Source organism: Gossypium arboreum, chromosome 5, assembly GCF_025698485.1.
Source record: "Gossypium arboreum isolate Shixiya-1 chromosome 5, ASM2569848v2, whole genome shotgun sequence".
Taxonomy (NCBI): Eukaryota; Viridiplantae; Streptophyta; class Magnoliopsida; order Malvales; family Malvaceae; genus Gossypium; species Gossypium arboreum.
Window position 1 is genome coordinate 12,517,114 of NC_069074.1, and position 18,531 is coordinate 12,535,644.

The 18,531-nt window shown below is 32.5% G+C and overlaps 1 protein-coding gene and 1 non-coding gene across 2 annotated transcripts; both read right to left on the bottom strand.

Moving 5' to 3' along the window:
* Positions 1-14,300: 14,300 nt before the first annotated feature.
* Positions 14,301-14,373, bottom strand: TRNAR-ACG (transfer RNA arginine (anticodon ACG)). The gene has a single exon. It is a non-coding gene; the product is annotated as a tRNA-Arg (tRNA).
* Positions 14,374-15,278: 905 nt separating this feature from the next.
* LOC108451250 (uncharacterized) lies at positions 15,279-15,863 on the bottom strand. Its single transcript, XM_017748963.1, has one exon. It carries the CDS (start codon positions 15,861-15,863, stop codon positions 15,279-15,281), a length of 585 nt encoding a protein of 194 aa, XP_017604452.1.
* Between the last annotated feature and the right edge of the window lie 2,668 nt (positions 15,864-18,531).

An 18,531-nucleotide genomic window follows, 5' to 3' on the forward strand; every position in this document is an offset into this window, starting at 1 on the left:
TACTACAGAAATACAACCAAAATTATTACATTTAAAAGATCTGTCAATTCCAAAAGATTGGATGATTGATAGAATAAGTGGTGCTAGTACTTCAAAACCCGTAAGTACTATAGAATATATGTCATCAGGAGATAGACTATATTTTAAAAATAATGCTATAACAAATACAAATGATAATTTAGTTTTACCTTCTAATTCTCAAATAGAAGAAGAAGAAGATAATATTAGTACAAATTCAACAACACCGATAGGTATGAAAACAGTTCAAATACCTATTTTCCCTACTGAACCTAGCAGAAATTCTAGAAATACTAGAATGGAAGAAATACAATCTACTACTATTATTCAACAAATGAAAATAGGAAAAAATGATATTATTACATTTTCAAATTTCCAACCTAGGAAATATTATACATATATAGAAATTACACTTCAATTTAGAGACTATAAAACATATTCTTTGCATGCTTTATTAGATACTGGAGCTACCACAAGTAGTTGTAGAGAAAATGCCATTCTTGTAGAAAAATGGGAATTAATGAAAAATCCAATTAGAGCTATAGGAATTGATGGTAAAGAAACCATAATTCAATTTAAGACTTTTAATCATCTAAATATTAATATTTAAAACAGAAAGTAGAAATAGCCGAGTCTCGGTTTCTAAAATTAATCTATCACCTTGTTTTGGTAAATAGACTTTTGGGGTATAATTTATTTCTGATTTTATATTTTTAATAATTTCTGAGTCTTCTTTAGACCAGCTAAAAGTTTTATCCTTTTTAAATTTTTCATATAAGTCTCCTATTTTTTCAGATAAGTTAGGAAAGAAGTTTCTTCCATAATTAATTATACCTAAAAATTGTTGAAGTTGTTTTTGGTTTTTAATTTCTTCTGGAAATTCTTTTATTTTTACTATAATATGATCTTGTAGTTTAAGACCATCAGCCGATAAATTTAAACCTAAAAATTCTATTTTTGTTTTTTCTAATTCTATTTTCTTAGGGCTCAAAATAATTCCATGTTTTATGAATTCTTGGGAGATAATATTTAAATGTTTTCTATGCTTTTCCAGTGTTTCTGAAAATATTAATATATCGTCTATATAAACTACACAAAATTTTTTATATTTATTAAATATAGAATCCATCCATCTTTGGAAGATTTGAGGTGCATTACATAATCCAAATGGCATTACTCTCCATTGATAATGACCATTAGGTGCGCTAAAGGCTGTTAATGGTTTAGATTCCTCAGTTAGCATTATTTGCCAAAATCCTAATTTACAATCAAATTTACTGAAATATTTTGCTTGTTTAGCTTGATTTATTAAAACATCTTTCCGTGGAATAAAGTATCCATCAAAAAATAGTATTTTGGTTTAGTCTTTTATAATTAATTACCATTCTAGCTTTTCCTCTTTTTATTTCAGCATGGTTTCTTACCATAAAAGCTGGACTTGAGTGTGGACTATTAGTTTTTTCTATTAATCCTTTTTCCAATAATTCTTTGATTTGTATATCAAATTCATCTATATCTTGTTTAGTATAGATCATAGGTTTGATTCTAATTATTTTATTAGGATTCTTTAATTTTATTTCACAATATCTTGGACTATTTTCCCATAATTTTAATGGTTCTTCACTAAAATTCTATTTCATAGTCTGATATTGAAATATTAGTCAAATCTAAATATATTCCACCTTGAGCCACATTTCTTTTATTTAAATCATCTATCCTATGTGGTATAGGTATAGTTTGACTTGGTTGTTGATTAGAAGATTCGCCTGTATATTCAGTTTTAACTTCATTAGTAGCTATATTTTCAGTTTGATTACCAAAAATTCTTGTTGTATTTTCAACTGTTTCAAAGTCTTTATTTAATGCTCTCAGATAATCATCTTTTTGAATATCTGATTCTAATTTTCTTTTACCATAAGGATCTGTTTGATCAGTATCCATAGGTTCGGGAACTTCTATATTTTCATCCTCATCTGTTGAAGTGTTTTCTTCATCAGATTTATAACTAGTTACATTTAAATCTTCTTGATTATCAGAATTACTAGAACTACTACTTTCTGTAGTATCATAATTTAACATATAGTGATAATTAAACTGAGTAAATAGATCTTTATGTTTTTCATAAAGTTCTTTTATTAATTTTAAGTATTCTATTCTTTCGTTTTTATCAAGACTTTTAGTAAATTTGACTTTCCAATGTTCTATTAATTCTTTATAAGATTGGAAATCATATTTTGTTCAAGAATATTTTTCTTCTCTGTTTTTCAGATTTTTATTTCTATTAATAGTAGAAGATGACTCTTCGAAGAAGTTTCTTATTCTTCATCGATAAAGTTAAAATTATATTACTATTACCATAATATAGGGACCTAAATCTATATCTGATTTCAGATTATTATTATTAATAACCCGATCTAATTTATTATTAACTTCGATAAAATTTCTTTAGATTTGTTGTTCAAATCTAATTCTTTAATATTTCCCATGTAATTTACTTTTTCTTCTATATTATTGACTTTGTAATGAACCGAAAGTTACGGTATCGGAAATTGAGTCTTGAGTCTTGTTTAGTGAAATTTATTCATGAATATTTATTAGAAATATTTATGAATTATAGTTGAATGGTTATTTAATGTTTGATTAAGTTAAGTAGCTTGAATTTAGAATAATGACTAAATTGCATACGGTATAAAAGTTTAATTATAGATTAAAGATTAGTAAAAGGGACTAATCTAGCAATTAGACCCTAAGTGCCATGTGTGTGAATGTATGATATAACATGTGTAATAGTTGGTATATATGTGTAATAGCTATAAGATATTTTATGTTATAGCTATTACACATGTTAATTTTATATTTATTATAGGTTAATAATAATATAATATAGTATAATGAATAAAGAATAATGAGTAAAGAAACATAGAAAGAGTTACAGAGAGCAAACGTGAGAAAGAAAGAAAGAAAGAAAGAAAGAAATAGAAAAGGAAATTTGAGGATTAAGGCCCTAAAGATTAATTGGTAAGTTGTTTTAGCTCATTTTCTTATGATTTTTATGTTTATAGATGCCTAATTCAAGTTCTACATGTATGAGGTTAAAATGAAGAAAATAGAAAATTTTAGATATTGATTTAGTTGAATAAATTGAGGTTTTATGGGTTAAATTGATAGGAATTGAAGTTAGAAGTAAAAATTGAGTGATTTATTAAAAGAATTCTAAGTTAGGTTTAAATAGGGATTAAGTTGAATAGAGCTCAAAATTTATGTTTTATAATGAATTTTATGAGTTAGAAATTGTTAATGAGTTGATTAAAAGAGAATATGAAGCTTAAGTTAAAGAAAAAAAGGATTAGTAATGGAAAAAGGACGAAATTGGAATTTTTGTAAAAGTTTGATAGAAAGTGAAAATGTGTTTTATGAATTAGTATATTGATGATTTTAATTGTATGATTGTTAGTAGCAAACGTAGCACGGATCGTCATCAAAGAAGGAAAAGAGAAAGTGAACGAAGATATCGATTAAATTCGATAAATAGTGGTTTGTATTTCTATAAACCGAGCTTAATCGTTATTGCTATATTTGATATTTATATTGTATGAAAATGTGAATGAGGTAAGTATTTTTACCATATTGAAATGAATGTGATTTTGAATACCTATTAACGATTATCGGGCTAGTCGGATATAGTTGACATGTCATAGGAATTGGAAGTATAGGGATATTCCGACATTGAGTCGATGAGACACTATGTGTCGACTACTGTTAAAGTTCCGGATTTGTTCCGATGAAGTACTTTATGTACTATAATGTTAAAGTTCCGGATTTGTTCCGATGAAGCACTATGTGCTTATCCCGAAGTGTGGGTTGGATCCGTGCATCCGTTAGTGTCCGAGTTATGTTAATAAGGGTAAATAAAGTAAAGGTTATTAAAGTACTGATTGATATTGAATAATAGCAATAATGTGTTTGAATTACCATGTCTTAAAGTTGATTAAGCTATTGTTTATAGAAATACCACTGAGGCGTACGGTTTATTTCCGTGCGCAGGCTAGGTACGAAAGTATAAGGACTCAGTATACAAGCCGATCCCCAAACTCAAATTGGTGAAGTTTCTATCTTTTTGGAAAATGGCATTGTACCTAGGATGTCTTTTGGTTATTTTGAAAGTATCTAAGTTGTTAAATGATATTTTGGTATGTTTTGTAAATGTTACCAAAACCTTAAGTATGGTATGTTTTGATATGTTAGTGAAGAGTAATAAGAGGAATTGTTGGTAAATGTTGTAGAGAGAAGAAATGAAGATGTTATAAACTTAATTATCAACATTTTATACTAAAACAGATTTGGACAGTAACAGTAGTCCAACTTTGAAAATATACCAAAAATAGTATAAAGTGAATTATATGATGAATAAAATATGTAATTGAAGCTTAATGAATCTATTTTTATATGGAAGAAACAAAATAGGTAAAAGAGTTGTATTTTATGAGATATTTATGTTTTGGTGAAACAGGGTTAGAACAATTTCTGGATTCCCTGTTTTGACTTTAGAAATTCACCATAAATTGTGTATTAAGAATTAGGACTCAAAATTTATTTGTATGGATTCCTTATTGAGTCTATTTTTAATTGAAAGAAATGGAATAGTCATTGGATTTCTGTAAAGGAAGAAATTTGATTCGTAGTGCACAAGGGTCAGAGTAGCCGAACCCTGAAACAGGGGAGACTTCTTCTAATAAACTGTACTAATTGGCCTGACCAAAAATTCTAGAAAAAAATTAGTAAGTAGATATATGAGTCTAGTTTCAGGGAAAATTTACGGAATTGGATTTCGAGTTTCGTAACTCGAGATATGATTTTTTTAGCGACCGTGACGCAGATGGATAGTTTACTACGAAAACTGTTTAAGTGCTATGATAAGTTTTGTAATGTCTCCTGCTTGACTCCGGCAACGGTCTCGGGTAGGGGACGTTACAATATTGATTGGTATCAGAGCTATTTAGGTTTAGTCGGTTCTAGGACTAAATCGAATGTCAATGTGAATCTAGAGGTACATGCCATTACTGAGTCAAATTTGAGTTGGGATTGGATGCTGATATGTTTGTTGAATATTTTTGTTTTATAGCATTAAGAATGTCTGATAAAAGCATTGAGGATACTGATCAAGAGATGTATAGTGAAGATGATGAACCGTATAATGTGAATGAATCAGAGTCTGCAACTCCAAGTTTGAATCCAGTAGGAAATCAACCGAATGTTGGAAGTGATAATATTGAAGTCTTTAGAATAATCGCCGATGCCCTTCAAAAAGCGGTAGGAACTATGCTTGCTACATCCTCTATCCCTACTACCCGAAGAGCTCCAATTAAAGAATTGAGAAAATATGGAGCTACAGAATTTTTGGGTGCAAAGGGAATTGATTCGACTACTGCTGAAAATTGGTTAAAGACTACAAAGAGAGTTCTGAAGCAACTTGAATGTACACCACAAGAAAGCTTAGTGTGTGTTGTCTCATTACTGCAAGAGGAAGCTTTAGTATGGTGGGAATCAGTGATTCAGAATGTACTTGAGGAACAGATAAGTTGGGACTTCTTTCAAAAAGAGTTTCAAAATAAGTATTTGGGAGAAATGTACATAGAGGACAAAAACAAGAGTTCTTAACACCTGAAACAAGGTGAGATGCTTATAGTGGATTATGAACGAGAATTTCGAGATTGAGCGAGATATGCCACTGAGTTTGTACCAACCGAAGCCGATGATGTAAAAGATTTTTAAGAGGATTACGTGATGAATTTAGACTACGTTGATGCCTCTTAGAATCACCGAGTTTATGGATTTAATGGAAAGAGCTAAGATGATTGAACAAATTCTCGGAAGGGATAAAAGTCCGAAGTTGCTCATTCGATGAAAAACGTCCGGAATGGTTAGTTCAAGTCCGCAGCTAAGCGGTCAAAGGAATCACGAGGTAATTGGAGATTTAGTTCTCGATCGGAAAGGAGTGATCGAGGTCGGAAAAGACAGACTACTGTGTCTACTGGCAGTATCCGAAGTCCAGTTCAGAATACTGAAATTCCAATATGTGAGCATTGTGGAAACCGACACAAAGAGGAGTGTAGAAAGTTGACTGGAGGTTGTTTCCGTTGTGGAGCTACCGATCACTTTATTAAAGATTGCCCAAAGATATCTGGAACAACACCGACAGTAGTGCAAAGATCTGAATTTGCTTCCAGAGGCCGGGGATCAGGCCGAAGTAGTTCGTTTGCTAGAGGTGGTACTAGAAGAACTAGTGAGAGTGCTACACAACAATCTGAAGCTAGAGCTCCAGCTCGAGCGTATGTTGTGAGGACTCGAGAAGAGAAAGATGCTCACGATGTGGTGACAGGTATATTCTTATTGAATTCAACACCCGTTTATGCTTTAATAGACCCTGGGTCATTACATTCATATGTTAATACGAAAGTAGTTGAGACAAAAAAAAAATTAGAGTTTGAATTGTCTAAAGTTATGATAGAAGTGTCTAGTCTACTGGGACAAACTACTTTAGTGAACCATATATGTCGAAGATGTTCGTTAATGATTCAAGATAGAATATTCCCTGTTGATCTGTTGATTATGCCATTTGGCGACTTTGATGTTATTTTGGGAATGGATTAGTTATTAGAACATGGAGTGATTTTAGACTGTTATAAGAAGAAGTTTATTGTTCAGAATGAAAGTGAAGATAGAATTGAAGTAAATGGTATTCGGACTAGTGGATCAATTCGTATTGTTTCGGCCATTAAAGCTAGCAAGCTTCTTCATCGAGGTTGTAATGCTTTCTTAGCATATGTGATTAATTCGGATTCGGTTGAAAGTCGATGTAGTAAAATTGATTGTATGTGAATTTTCGATGTATTCCCGAGGAATTACCGGATTACCCCGATCGAGAGGTAGAATTTGTGATTGAAGTCTACCAGTCTGAGATCCGTGATCGATACCACCGCACTGTATGGCACCTCTCGAGCTAAAGGAATTAAAAGTACAGTTGCAAGACTTATTGGACGAGAGGTTTTATACGACCTAGTACATCACCATGGGGAGCTCCAATGTTATTTGTTAAGAAGAAAGATGGGTCGATGCGGTTGTGCATTGATTATCGACAACTCAACAAATTGATTGTCAAGAACAAGTATCCACTTCCCGAATAGATGATTTGTTTGATCAACCGAAAGGAGCTTCAGTATTTTCAAAGATTGATCTAAGGTCGGGATACTATCGATTGAAAGTAAAAGAGTGCGACATATTGAAGACGGCATTCCGTGCGAGGTATGGGCATTATGAATTTTTAGTGATGCCATTTGGACTAACAAATGCCCCTGCTGCTTTTATGGATCTTATGAATCGGATTTTCAGCCATACTTGGATCGGTTAGTAGTAGTTTTTATCGATGATATTTTGGTGTATTCCAAGTCGAAAAAGATCATGAGCAACATCTCCAGATTGTTTTGCAAATACTACGAGAAAAGCAATTGTACGGAAAATTGAGCAAGTGTGAATTCTGGTTAACAGAAGTTGTGTTTATTGGTCATGTCGTATCAGCGGATGGAATTAGAGTGGATCCAAAGAAGATTGAAGCAGTTATTCAGTGGAAAGTTCCTAAGAATGTATCAGAGGTACGAAGTTTTCTCGGATTGGCTGGTTACTATCGAAGATTCGTCAATGGATTTTCAAATATAGCCTTACCGATGACCAAGCTACTACAGAAGAATATTCCATTTGTTTGGAATGAGCAATGTCAGAAAAGTTTTGAAGCATTAAAACGAATGTTAACAGAGGCACCGGTGTTGACTTTACCAGAATCAGAAAGAGATTTTGTAGTGTACAGTGATGCTTCATTGAGTGGACTGGGATGTGTACTGATGCAGAACGGGAAAGTCATTGCTTATGCTTCAAGGCAACTGAAACCGCATGAACGCAACTATCCAACTCATGATTTAGAATTAGCAGCTGTAATTTTTGCCTTGAAGATTTGGAGGCACTATCTTTATGGTGAAAAGTGCTATGTTTATACGGATCATAAAAGTTTGAAGTATCTGCTTTCACAAAAGAATTGAATCGAGACAAAAGCGTTGGATAGAGCTTCGAAAGACTATGATTGTGTCATAGACTATCATCCGGGAAGGCTAATGTAGTAGCCGACGCCGAGTAGAAAAGCTGCGATTGAATTACGAGCAATGTTTGCACAACTTAGTATCACGAAGATGGAAGCCTTTTGGTGAATTAAGAATAAAGCCAGTAATGTTTGATCGAATCAGATCAGCACATTTAGAAGATGATAAGTTGTTAAAGAAAAGAGAGATGATTCGGAATGATACAACAAAAAATTTTAGCATTGATGGAAATGGTTGTCTAAGATTTCAGAATCGACTTTGCATTCCGAATAATTCTAAGTTGAAAGAGTTAATTCTTCGAGAAGCTCATAATAGTCCATTTGCATTTCATCCCGGAGGTATGAAAATGTATCGTGATTTACGTGAATTGTATTGGTGGTCGGAATGAAGAAGGATATAATCGAATATGTGGCAAAGTGTTTGACTTGTCAACGAGTAAAGGCGAACATCAAGTTCCATCGGGATTACTTCAACCCATCAATATTCCCGAATGGAAATGGGACCGAATAACGATGGACTTTGTGGCGGATTACCGATGTCTACAAGTAAGCAGAATGCTATTTGGGTAATAGTTGATCGACTTACGAAGTCAACTCATTTCTTAGTTGTGAAAACCGATTGGTCGTTAAAGAAACTTCTTTGAGGTTTATGTTCGGGAAATCATTAGATTACATGGTATTCCAAAATCAATAATTTCTGACAGAGATCCAAGGTTTACGTCAAGGTTTTGGAAGCAATTACATGAATCTTTCGGTACTCGACTTCATTTTAGTACAGCTTTTCATCCACAGACTGATGGTCAATCTGAACGGGTAATACAAATTTTAGAAGATATGCTTGAGCTGTATGATTGATTTTGAGTCTAACTGGAATATTATTTGTCATTAGCGAATTTGTGTATAATAATAGTTTCGATCAAGTATCTGATGGCACCGTATGAGGCTTTGTATGGACGAAGATGCCGATCACCGTATATTGGATGAATCGAATGAGAATAAGATGATTGGACTGAATTGGTTCAAGAAACGGAAAGTACAATTAAAAAATTCGGAAAGATTGAAAACGCTTTTGATAAGCGAAATCGTGTGCAGATTTGAAACGACGGGATATTGAATACTCGATCGGGGATAAAGTATTTTAAAGGTTTCACCTTGGAAGAAAATTCTAAGATTTGGTCAAAAGGAAAATTAAGTCCTCGTTTTATTGGGCCTTACGAAGTTATTGAGAGAATTGGACCAGAGCATATCGATTGGCCTTACCTCCTAACTACGAAAAATGCATGATGTCTTCCATGTTTCTATGCTAAGAAGATATCGATCGATCCTTCACATGTTATTACTACGAGAATGTAGAGATTCGACCGACTTATCGTATGAAGAAGAACCGGTTGAGATTCTAGCACGAGAGGTAAAAGAATTACGTAATAAACGTATTCCTTTAGTAAAAGTGCTATGGCGAAGTCACAGTGTTGAAGAAGCTACATGGGAACCGAAGAAACGATGAGATCTCAATACCCCATCTCTTTTCGGTAAATTTGAGGACGAAATTTATTAAGGGGAGAGAATTGTAATGAACCGAAAGTTACGGTATCGGAAATTGAGTCTTGAGTAATCTTGTTTCGTGAAATTTATTCATGAATATTTATTAGAAATATTTATGAATTATAGTTGAATGGTTATTTAATGTTTGATTAAGTTAAGTAGCTTGAATTTAGAATAATGACTAAATTGCATACGGTATAAAAGTTTAATTATAGATTAAAGATTAGTAAAAGGGACTAATCTAGCAATTAGACCCTAAGTGCCATGTGTGTGAATGTATGATATAACATGTGTAATAGTTGGTATATATGTGTAATAGCTATAAGATATTTTATGTTATAGCTATTACACATGTTAATTTTATATTTATTATAGGTTAATAATAATATAATATAGTATAATGAATAAAGAATAATGAGTAAAGAAACATAGAAAGAGTTACAGAGAGCAAACGTGAGAAAGAAATAAAGAAAGAAAGATAGAAATAGAAAAGGGAAATTTGAGGATTAAGGCCCTAAAGATTAATTGGTAAGTTGTTTTAGCTCATTTTCTTATGATTTTTATGTTTATAGATGCCTAATTCAAGTTCTACATGTATGAGGTTAAAATGAAGAAAAATAGAAAATTTTTAGATATTGATTTAGTTGAATAAATTGAGGTTTTATGGGTTAAATTGATAGGAATTGAAGTTAGAAGTAAAAATTGAGTGATTTATTAAAAGAATTCTAAGTTAGGTTTAAATAGGGATTAAGTTGAATAGAGCTCAAAATTTATGTTTTATAATGAATTTTATGAGTTAGAAATTGTTAATGAGTTGATTAAAAGAGAATATGAAGCTTAAGTTAAAGAAAAAAGGATTAGTAATGGAAAAAGGACGAAATTGGAATTTTTGTAAAAGTTTGATAGAAAGTGAAAATGTGTTTTATGAATTAGTATATTGATGATTTTAATTGTATGATTGTTAGTAGCAAACGTAGCATCGGATCGTCATCAAAGAAGGAAAGAGAAAGTGAGCGAAGATATCGATTAAATTCGATAAATAGTGGTTTGTATTTCTATAAACCGAGCTTAATCGTTATTGCTATATTTGATATTTATATTGTATGAAAATGTGAATGAGGTAAGTATTTTACCATATTGAAATGAATGTGATTTTGAATACCCTATTAACGATTGTCGGGCTAGTGGGATATAGTTGACATGTCATAGGAATTGGAAGTATAGGGATATTCCGACATTGAGTCGATGAGACACTATGTGTCGACTCTTGTTAAAGTTCGGATTTGTTCCGATGAAGTACTTTATGTACTATAATGTTAAAGTTCGGTTTGTTCGATGAAGCACTATGTGCTTATCCCGAAGTGTGGGTTGGATCCGTGTATCCGTTAGTGTCCGAGTTATGTTAATAACGGTAAATAAAGTAAAGGTTATTAAAGTACTGATTGATATTGAATAATAGCAATAATGTGTTTGAATTACCATGTCTTAAAGTTGATTAAGCTATTGTTTATAGAAATACCACTGAGGCGGGTTTATTTCGTGCAGTGCTAGGCTAAATCTGAAAGTATAAGGACTCGATATACAAGCCGATCCCCAAACTCAAATTGGTGAAGTTTCTATCTTTTGGAAAATGGCATTGTACCTAGGATGTCTTTTGGTTATTTTGAAAGTATCTAAGTTGTTAAATGATATTTTGGTATGTTTTGTAAATGTTACCAAAACCTTAAGTATGGTATGTTTTGATATGTTAGTGAAGAGTAATAAGAGGAATTGTTGGTAAATGTTGTAGAGAGAAGAAATGACGATGTTATAAACTTAATTATCAACATTTTATACTAAAACAGATTTGGACAGTAACAGTAGTCCAACTTTGAAAATATACCAAAAATAGTATAAAGTGAATTATATGATGAATAAAATATGTAATTGAAGCTTAATGAATCTATTTTTATATGGAAGAAACAAAATAGGTAAAAGAGTTGTATTTTATGAGATATTTACGTTTTGGTGAAATAGGGTTAGAACAATTTATGGATTCCCTGTTCTGACTTTAGAAATTCACCATAAATTGTGTATTAAGAATTAGGACTCAAACTTTATTTGTATGGATTCCTTATTGAGTCTATTTTTAATTGAAAGAAATGGCATAGTCATTGGATTTCTGTAAAGGAAGAAATTTGATTTGTAGTGCACAAGGGTCAGAGTAGCCGAACCCTGAAACAGGGGAGACTTCTTCTAATAAACTGTACTAATTGGCCTGACCAAAAATTCTAGAAAAAAATTAGTAAGTAGATATATGAGTCTAGTTTCAGGGAAAATTTACGGAATTGGATTTTGAGTTTCGTAACTCGAGATATGATTTTTTTAGCGACCATGATGCAGATGGATAGTTTACTACGAAAACTGTTTAAGTGCTATGATAAGTTTTGTAATGTCTCCTGCTTGACTCCGGCAACGGTCTCAGGTAGGGGGACGTTACAGACTTTATTATATATTTTGTTATAATATATAGATGTTATATCTATTAAACTATTAAATCCTTTACTAAGGGCCGAAATATTATTTTCTTGTTTAGAATTTATATGCATAATATGATTGCAAGTTTTATCTTTATATAAATAATCTGTCTCTTCCATGTTACTTATCTTTGGTACCTAAAACCGTCTGTTATATTATTTTGTCTTAACACACAAAGGCCTATTGTCTCTCACCTAGACTGAAAAAGGCAAAAGTTAGACAAAATAACAGATATATGGTTTTCAAGATAAACAACCACGAAATTAACTGGATTGTAAATTAAAGATAAGAACTTACAAATGAGTATTATGATATGAATTCCTCCAAGAACCGTAACTCCGGGGCCCTCTGATACCAATTACTTGCTAAGTAGGTTGCGGAAGATCGATATTTTATTAAACATAAAAGGAAAGATTTTTACAAGGAAAGGTTGTTTACCGAGAGGATACTGAAAGTAAAAGGAAAGATTTCTAAACTATTTTTCGATGCCCCGTTTAGGCTCTTTACATTGCTATTTATAGTAATGTAAAGAGCCTAAACGGGGCATCGAAAAATAGTTTAGAAATCTAATTTTATATTTAGCAACTGAAAATTTTATTATAAAAACTGACAACCAGGCAGTCAAACAATTTCTGACTAATAATAGTCTAGAAAGTGTATCAAGAAGAATTAGATGGTATAATGATTTATGTAGTTTCAATTTTGAAGTTTTATATATCAAAGGTACTAATAATATTATTGCTGATTATCTTAGCAGGCCTTATGGATAGAGGTAAAAAACCTCTAGAACAAGTCGGGGAATGGACTACTGTCCATAAAAAACCCAACAAAAGAAAGCAGATAAATCCTAATCAAGGATTTACTCCCAATCAGGGATTTACTCCCAATCAGGGATTTACTCACAGATAATGAGGATTCTATCCTAATCAAGGATATTATGTTCCTTATCCAATGGTAAGACAACCAACTGGATCTTCTTCATCATATGCATCAAGAATAATATTTACTTAAAATTAAATCATATTTGATTAAATTCTAGAAAATAATTTTAGTGAAGAACCATTAAAATTATGGGAAAATAGTCCAAGATATTGTGAAATAAAATTAAAGAATCCTAATAAAATAATTAGAATCAAACCTATGATCTATATTAAACAAGATATAGATGAATTTGATATACAAATCAAAGAATTATTGGAAAAAGGAGTAATAGAAAAAACTAATAGTCCACACTCAAGTCCAGCTTTTATTATAATAAACCATGCTGAAATAAAAAGAGGAAAAGCTAGAATGGTAATTAATTATAAAAGACTAAACCAAAATACTATTTTTGATGGATACTTTATTCCACGGAAAGATGTTTTAATAAATCAAGCTAAACAAGCAAAATATTTCAGTAAATTTGATTGTAAATCAGGATTTTAGCAAATAATGCTAACTGATGAATCTAAACCATTAACAGCCTTTAGCGCACCTAATGGTCATTATCAATGGAGAGTAATGCCATTTGGATTATGTAATGCACCTCAAATCTTCCAAAGATGGATGGATTCTATATTTAATAAATATAAAAAAATTTGTGTAGTTTATATAGACGATATATTAATATTTTCAAAAACACTGGAAAAGCATAGAAAACATTTAAATATTATCTCCCAAGAATTTATAAAACATGGAATTATTTTGAGCCCTAAGAAAATAGAATTAGAAAAAACAGAAATAGAATTTTTAGGTTTAAATTTATCGACTGATGGTCTTAAACTACAAGATCATATTATAGTAAAAATAAAAGAATTTTCAGAAGAAATTAAAAACCAAAAATAACTTCAACAATTTTTAGGTATAATTAATTATGGAATAAACTTCTTTCCTAACTTATCTGAAAAAATAGAAGACTTATATGAAAAATTAAAAAAAGATAAAACTTTTAGCTGGTCTAAATAAAACTCAGAAATTATTAAAAATAAAACATAAAGATCCTTCATGGTCACGCTTACAGACTCGGCTGAATGGACAAAGTAGTGGAAGGGAACTCTTGACTTGGCCACGACATCACCTGCTGAAAAATTAAAAAGAACGACTCCGCTGGGGATCGAACCCAGAATCTCTGGTTCCGTAGACCAGCGCCTTATCCATTGGGCCACGGAGTCCAGTGTTTGATGGAGCTGACTATTTTTACTATATCACCAAAAGTGAGATCTAAGGTCCGATACAAGGTTGATCTATATGGGTCAGAAGAAGAGAAAACACCAGATGACCCTAAAACTTTATTAATACATCTTCACAGTCTCATTATCAACCCACAGTAGTTAGTCACCGCAACTGGAAAACATAGCCCATACATCAACCATGATTTGTTTATACTAGTATCAAGTGTATAAGGACTTGTTTATTAGTTGGAATGGAAATCAGTTTGGGATTCAAATATTATAAATGTAAAAAATAATGATGGAAGGGTTTAGAGTCCAATCAATGCCATACAATTAAGGGATATCAGAAGTCTTTGTCAAAAATAATAATAAAAAATCTCACCGTGATACGGGTCTAAAATTAACTGTTAGGATAGATTCTCCAACATTTCAAAATTCTATTGTATTTATAAACAAGGTTCAAAATTAACTCTTCGAATCTTGAGATTATTACTATTGCACTACTATTACTTCAATTTAAACAGAATTTAAATCGGATTAAGATAATTGTGTAATTAAAAAAATAGAAGAAAGGCCTTTTTTTTTAATTTAAATTTTGCATTACTTTTTTCATCTAAAATTTGAAAATTCAAGTTTTTTTTTCTTAAAGTATTCACGGGAGTAAATCCACTAATTAAATTTTCAGGTTTTGTAAGTTTATCAAGAGGAACGAATTTTAAAACTACGAGGAGAGAAATTCAAACAAATCTTTAACCTACACTTTGTTATACTCCATGTCCATGAAAAACAAAAACAAAAAAACACAAAAGAGAAACATAGCATAAAGCAACTCTACTAAACAACGAAGCCCCATTTCGACACACGTCTTACATGCATAAGAGAACAGCAACCCATTGTCACCGCCACTAATCCACCCTCCTCTCCACCACCGCTCCACCACCTCCTAGAGACGTTGCCACCTCTCTTTCGACCATTTCTTCATCCGCCACCTCCTTCACGCTAAACGACAAAGACTCTCTCCTCATCAAGAACCTCCCAGTTGGAGGAACCCACAAGTTAAGCAACCCTTGCGGCCTACCCGAACTCCTCCAAACCTGCACCGTCAAGCACTGAATCGGGTTATCCACGGGATCCGAAGCATCCCCTCCTTTCAAGACATCGCAAAGTAAAACCCTGGCACTCCCCGCTGGCTTCTCCCTCACGTGACCATGCGCGTATATGTCGACGTTCACCGCCGCCAACACGTCCTTCTCCGCCAGCTTGGCGTGGAACTTCACCATCACCACTTGGTTCCATGTGGGGTTGGTCCCTCCATGCTCGTCCACTTGGGTTTTGACCATGTGGAAGTCCTTTTCCACGTAGACAACCGCGTAGGCTCTCATTTTGGTCAAGTGCTTCACGTTCTTGAGGTCTTGAGCTGAGATTATGAGAACCTCAATCTCTCTTAGCTCATCTTCCCCTCGTTGACAAGTTGTCCGGCGATCCGACATAATGCTCATGGTGCAGGACGTAAATAATTTCTCTTTTATTTTGCTGAACTAAACAAAAAAAATTCCAATTTATCCAATTTACTATTGGGCTCTCTGTCAATGTCATGGCCCAAACTTCACAATGTTTTGAACTTTTTGGGTTTGGATTTGGAGTTTGCACCATTTGTTTTTGATGTTTTTTAATAAATTTAAAATTGTAATTAATATTTTCATTAGGAAAACATAAATTTGATGTTGTATTAAAAGATTGATGATTGAATTTGAATTTTTTTAAAGGTTGAGGACTAAATTAATAAAAAAGAAGTAGAAAGTATTATGCTTTTTTTCAAACATTCCTCAAAATATTAACAGAAAAAATTACAGCAAAGGTTTGGAACCCAATTCGCCAGGCATGGTTCAGCCATAAGTATGTTCAGGAATCCAATGAAGGACAGAAGTAGCCGCATTGTTAATAACCCAAAAACAACATTGGTCTCACTGGGGATTCAAGCTATGACCTATGAGTGTGATATCATCATTACAGAAATCTCTCATGGCCCCATTCAAAGCAGTATGATGTTTATGCAGTTAAATTTGGGGCACATTACAAAATTCCTCCTACACTGGAACATGGTCTCTATTCCCAATATTCCATCCACTCAAAGTCTCTCTTTGGTGTTTTGATTCAAGTATTTCCATAATTGAATTACTTTGATCTTTTCCCCACTTTATTATAATTTTCTTTTAATAAAAGATGATCATCACCATTTCCAGCTATGGGTAAAGTGCGTAGTGCTTCCAAAAGGAATTACAAAGAAGATGCTTAACAAACCAACCACTACCAATCTAATAATTAATTTATATGTTTAGGCTACTAACCATGTTACTTTTATGTTAACTAATGTCTTAAGCCTTGAGATACCCATATAATGCCCTATTTTCTCATGGTGAACAATCTTTAAGCTGATTCTCTAACATGTTCCTCATTTCCAAATTCCCAACATACTGTTTCAAAATGAGTGAAAATTATTGAAATATATAATAATGCCGGCGTAAAGTTTAAGTTTCAAAAAATAATTCAACCAAAACCCAAATTATGGGAATGAGAATAAGCAAAAAAGCTTGGCTAGAATGAGTTATCAGTCCAGGCTGGTATACAGTTTACAAAGGAAATTAAAATAAAATAATTAGATGACAGTGCCTTGAAATGATTTTGTTTGTGGTTAAACCAGCAAAACAAAGCTGGCAATTAGTTTGAATATTAGAGCTTCGTCTATAAAAGAGTTCCATTGCAGTTAAAAGATTCTGTTCAATATATACATATAGCTTCTCTCACTTGGGTAATTTGTGAGAAATGGAGGGAAGCAAAATGAGCATGATTTTGATTGCCTACATCACACTTGTTGCGAGCGGAGCGATGGGTTTGAGGGAGGACCAAGGAGCGGTTGCACCCTCACCAATGGAAAGTGGCGGAGTGGCTCTGGGTGTTCCGGCCGCACTTGCTACTGCCTTAGCTTCTATGCTTGCATTTGGCTGCTTCTTTTGATTTTAATTCCTTTGGTGAATACTGTTATCCAGTTTCCATTTCCTTTCATTTGCCAACTAGTTTCGTTCTCTGTAAATTTCATTGTTATTTTTAAGTTAATTGAATGTTAATAAAATCTTGATTTATTTATTCTTTTTTGTTCGTTTAGCTTTCTCATAGCAAATATGGAACAGGTACTGTGCTGAAAAGGGGATGTTAAAAACAAAACACACACTAACCAGAAGAATAAAATAAGAGAAATTTTGTTTAAGCGTTAAAACAGTTCAATTTATGTAGATGTTTTCAATTTTGTTTTTTTTTTTCTTTCCTCTCTTCATACAACAACTCCTATATACGTTTTGTGCCTAAGGCCGTAAGGGTTTTTTTCCCTCTTAGTTTTTGCGTATTTCTAAAACTAAATATATGATAATATAATTCGACATATGAATGGTCTGAATTTTTTATTTAAAATTCGAATTTGGTGTCATACAAATATTTCATATCAAACCTCTTATCAATGTCATGTTGTGCGGAAGCGTGTGAAAGAGTAAAATTATTATACTGAAAAATCACACTAAGTTCAATTCCCAGGAAAGAGAGATAGATCACGAAGATCACTTAAATACCAAGTCTTTCCTAGCCAGAATATCCCTCTATCGTAATTTAATAGCACAATAAATCACTACAATCACATTCACAAAATATGCAAATAAATAATAAAGAACACCAGAATTTTAACGAGGTTCAGCAAATTTTGCCTACGTCCTCGGGCACTACCAAATATATTTCACTCCAAAAATTACAAGTGAAATTTACAAATAGAGAGAGAATAATGCCTTAAGTAGAGAATGGCAATTATGGGATGAAGAAAGTAAGAAATGGTTAGGCATATTTATAGTTGAGGTTCAAGGATCAACTTGCAATGTCCCTATACAATTAGGGACCAAAATTGCAATTATCCCATGCCAACTTTTAACCCAACTTGCCAACCAATCTTACTTTCTACTTTCGATGCCCACCCTTTTGACTTTTCAAACAATGGGTGGGTTCCAATAATCTCCACCTTGAAGATTTGATTAGGATAATCTTATCTTCACACAATTCTTCTCGCCTTTGACAACAATACTTGATAGTGCATTCTTCAACTGTTAAACTTGCAGATAT

Excerpts from the sequence above, each read along its gene's own strand:
- LOC108451250 (XM_017748963.1), bottom strand. The coding sequence starts at position 15,863 with ATGTCGGATCGCCGGACAACTTGTCAACGAGGGGAAGATGAGCTAAGA.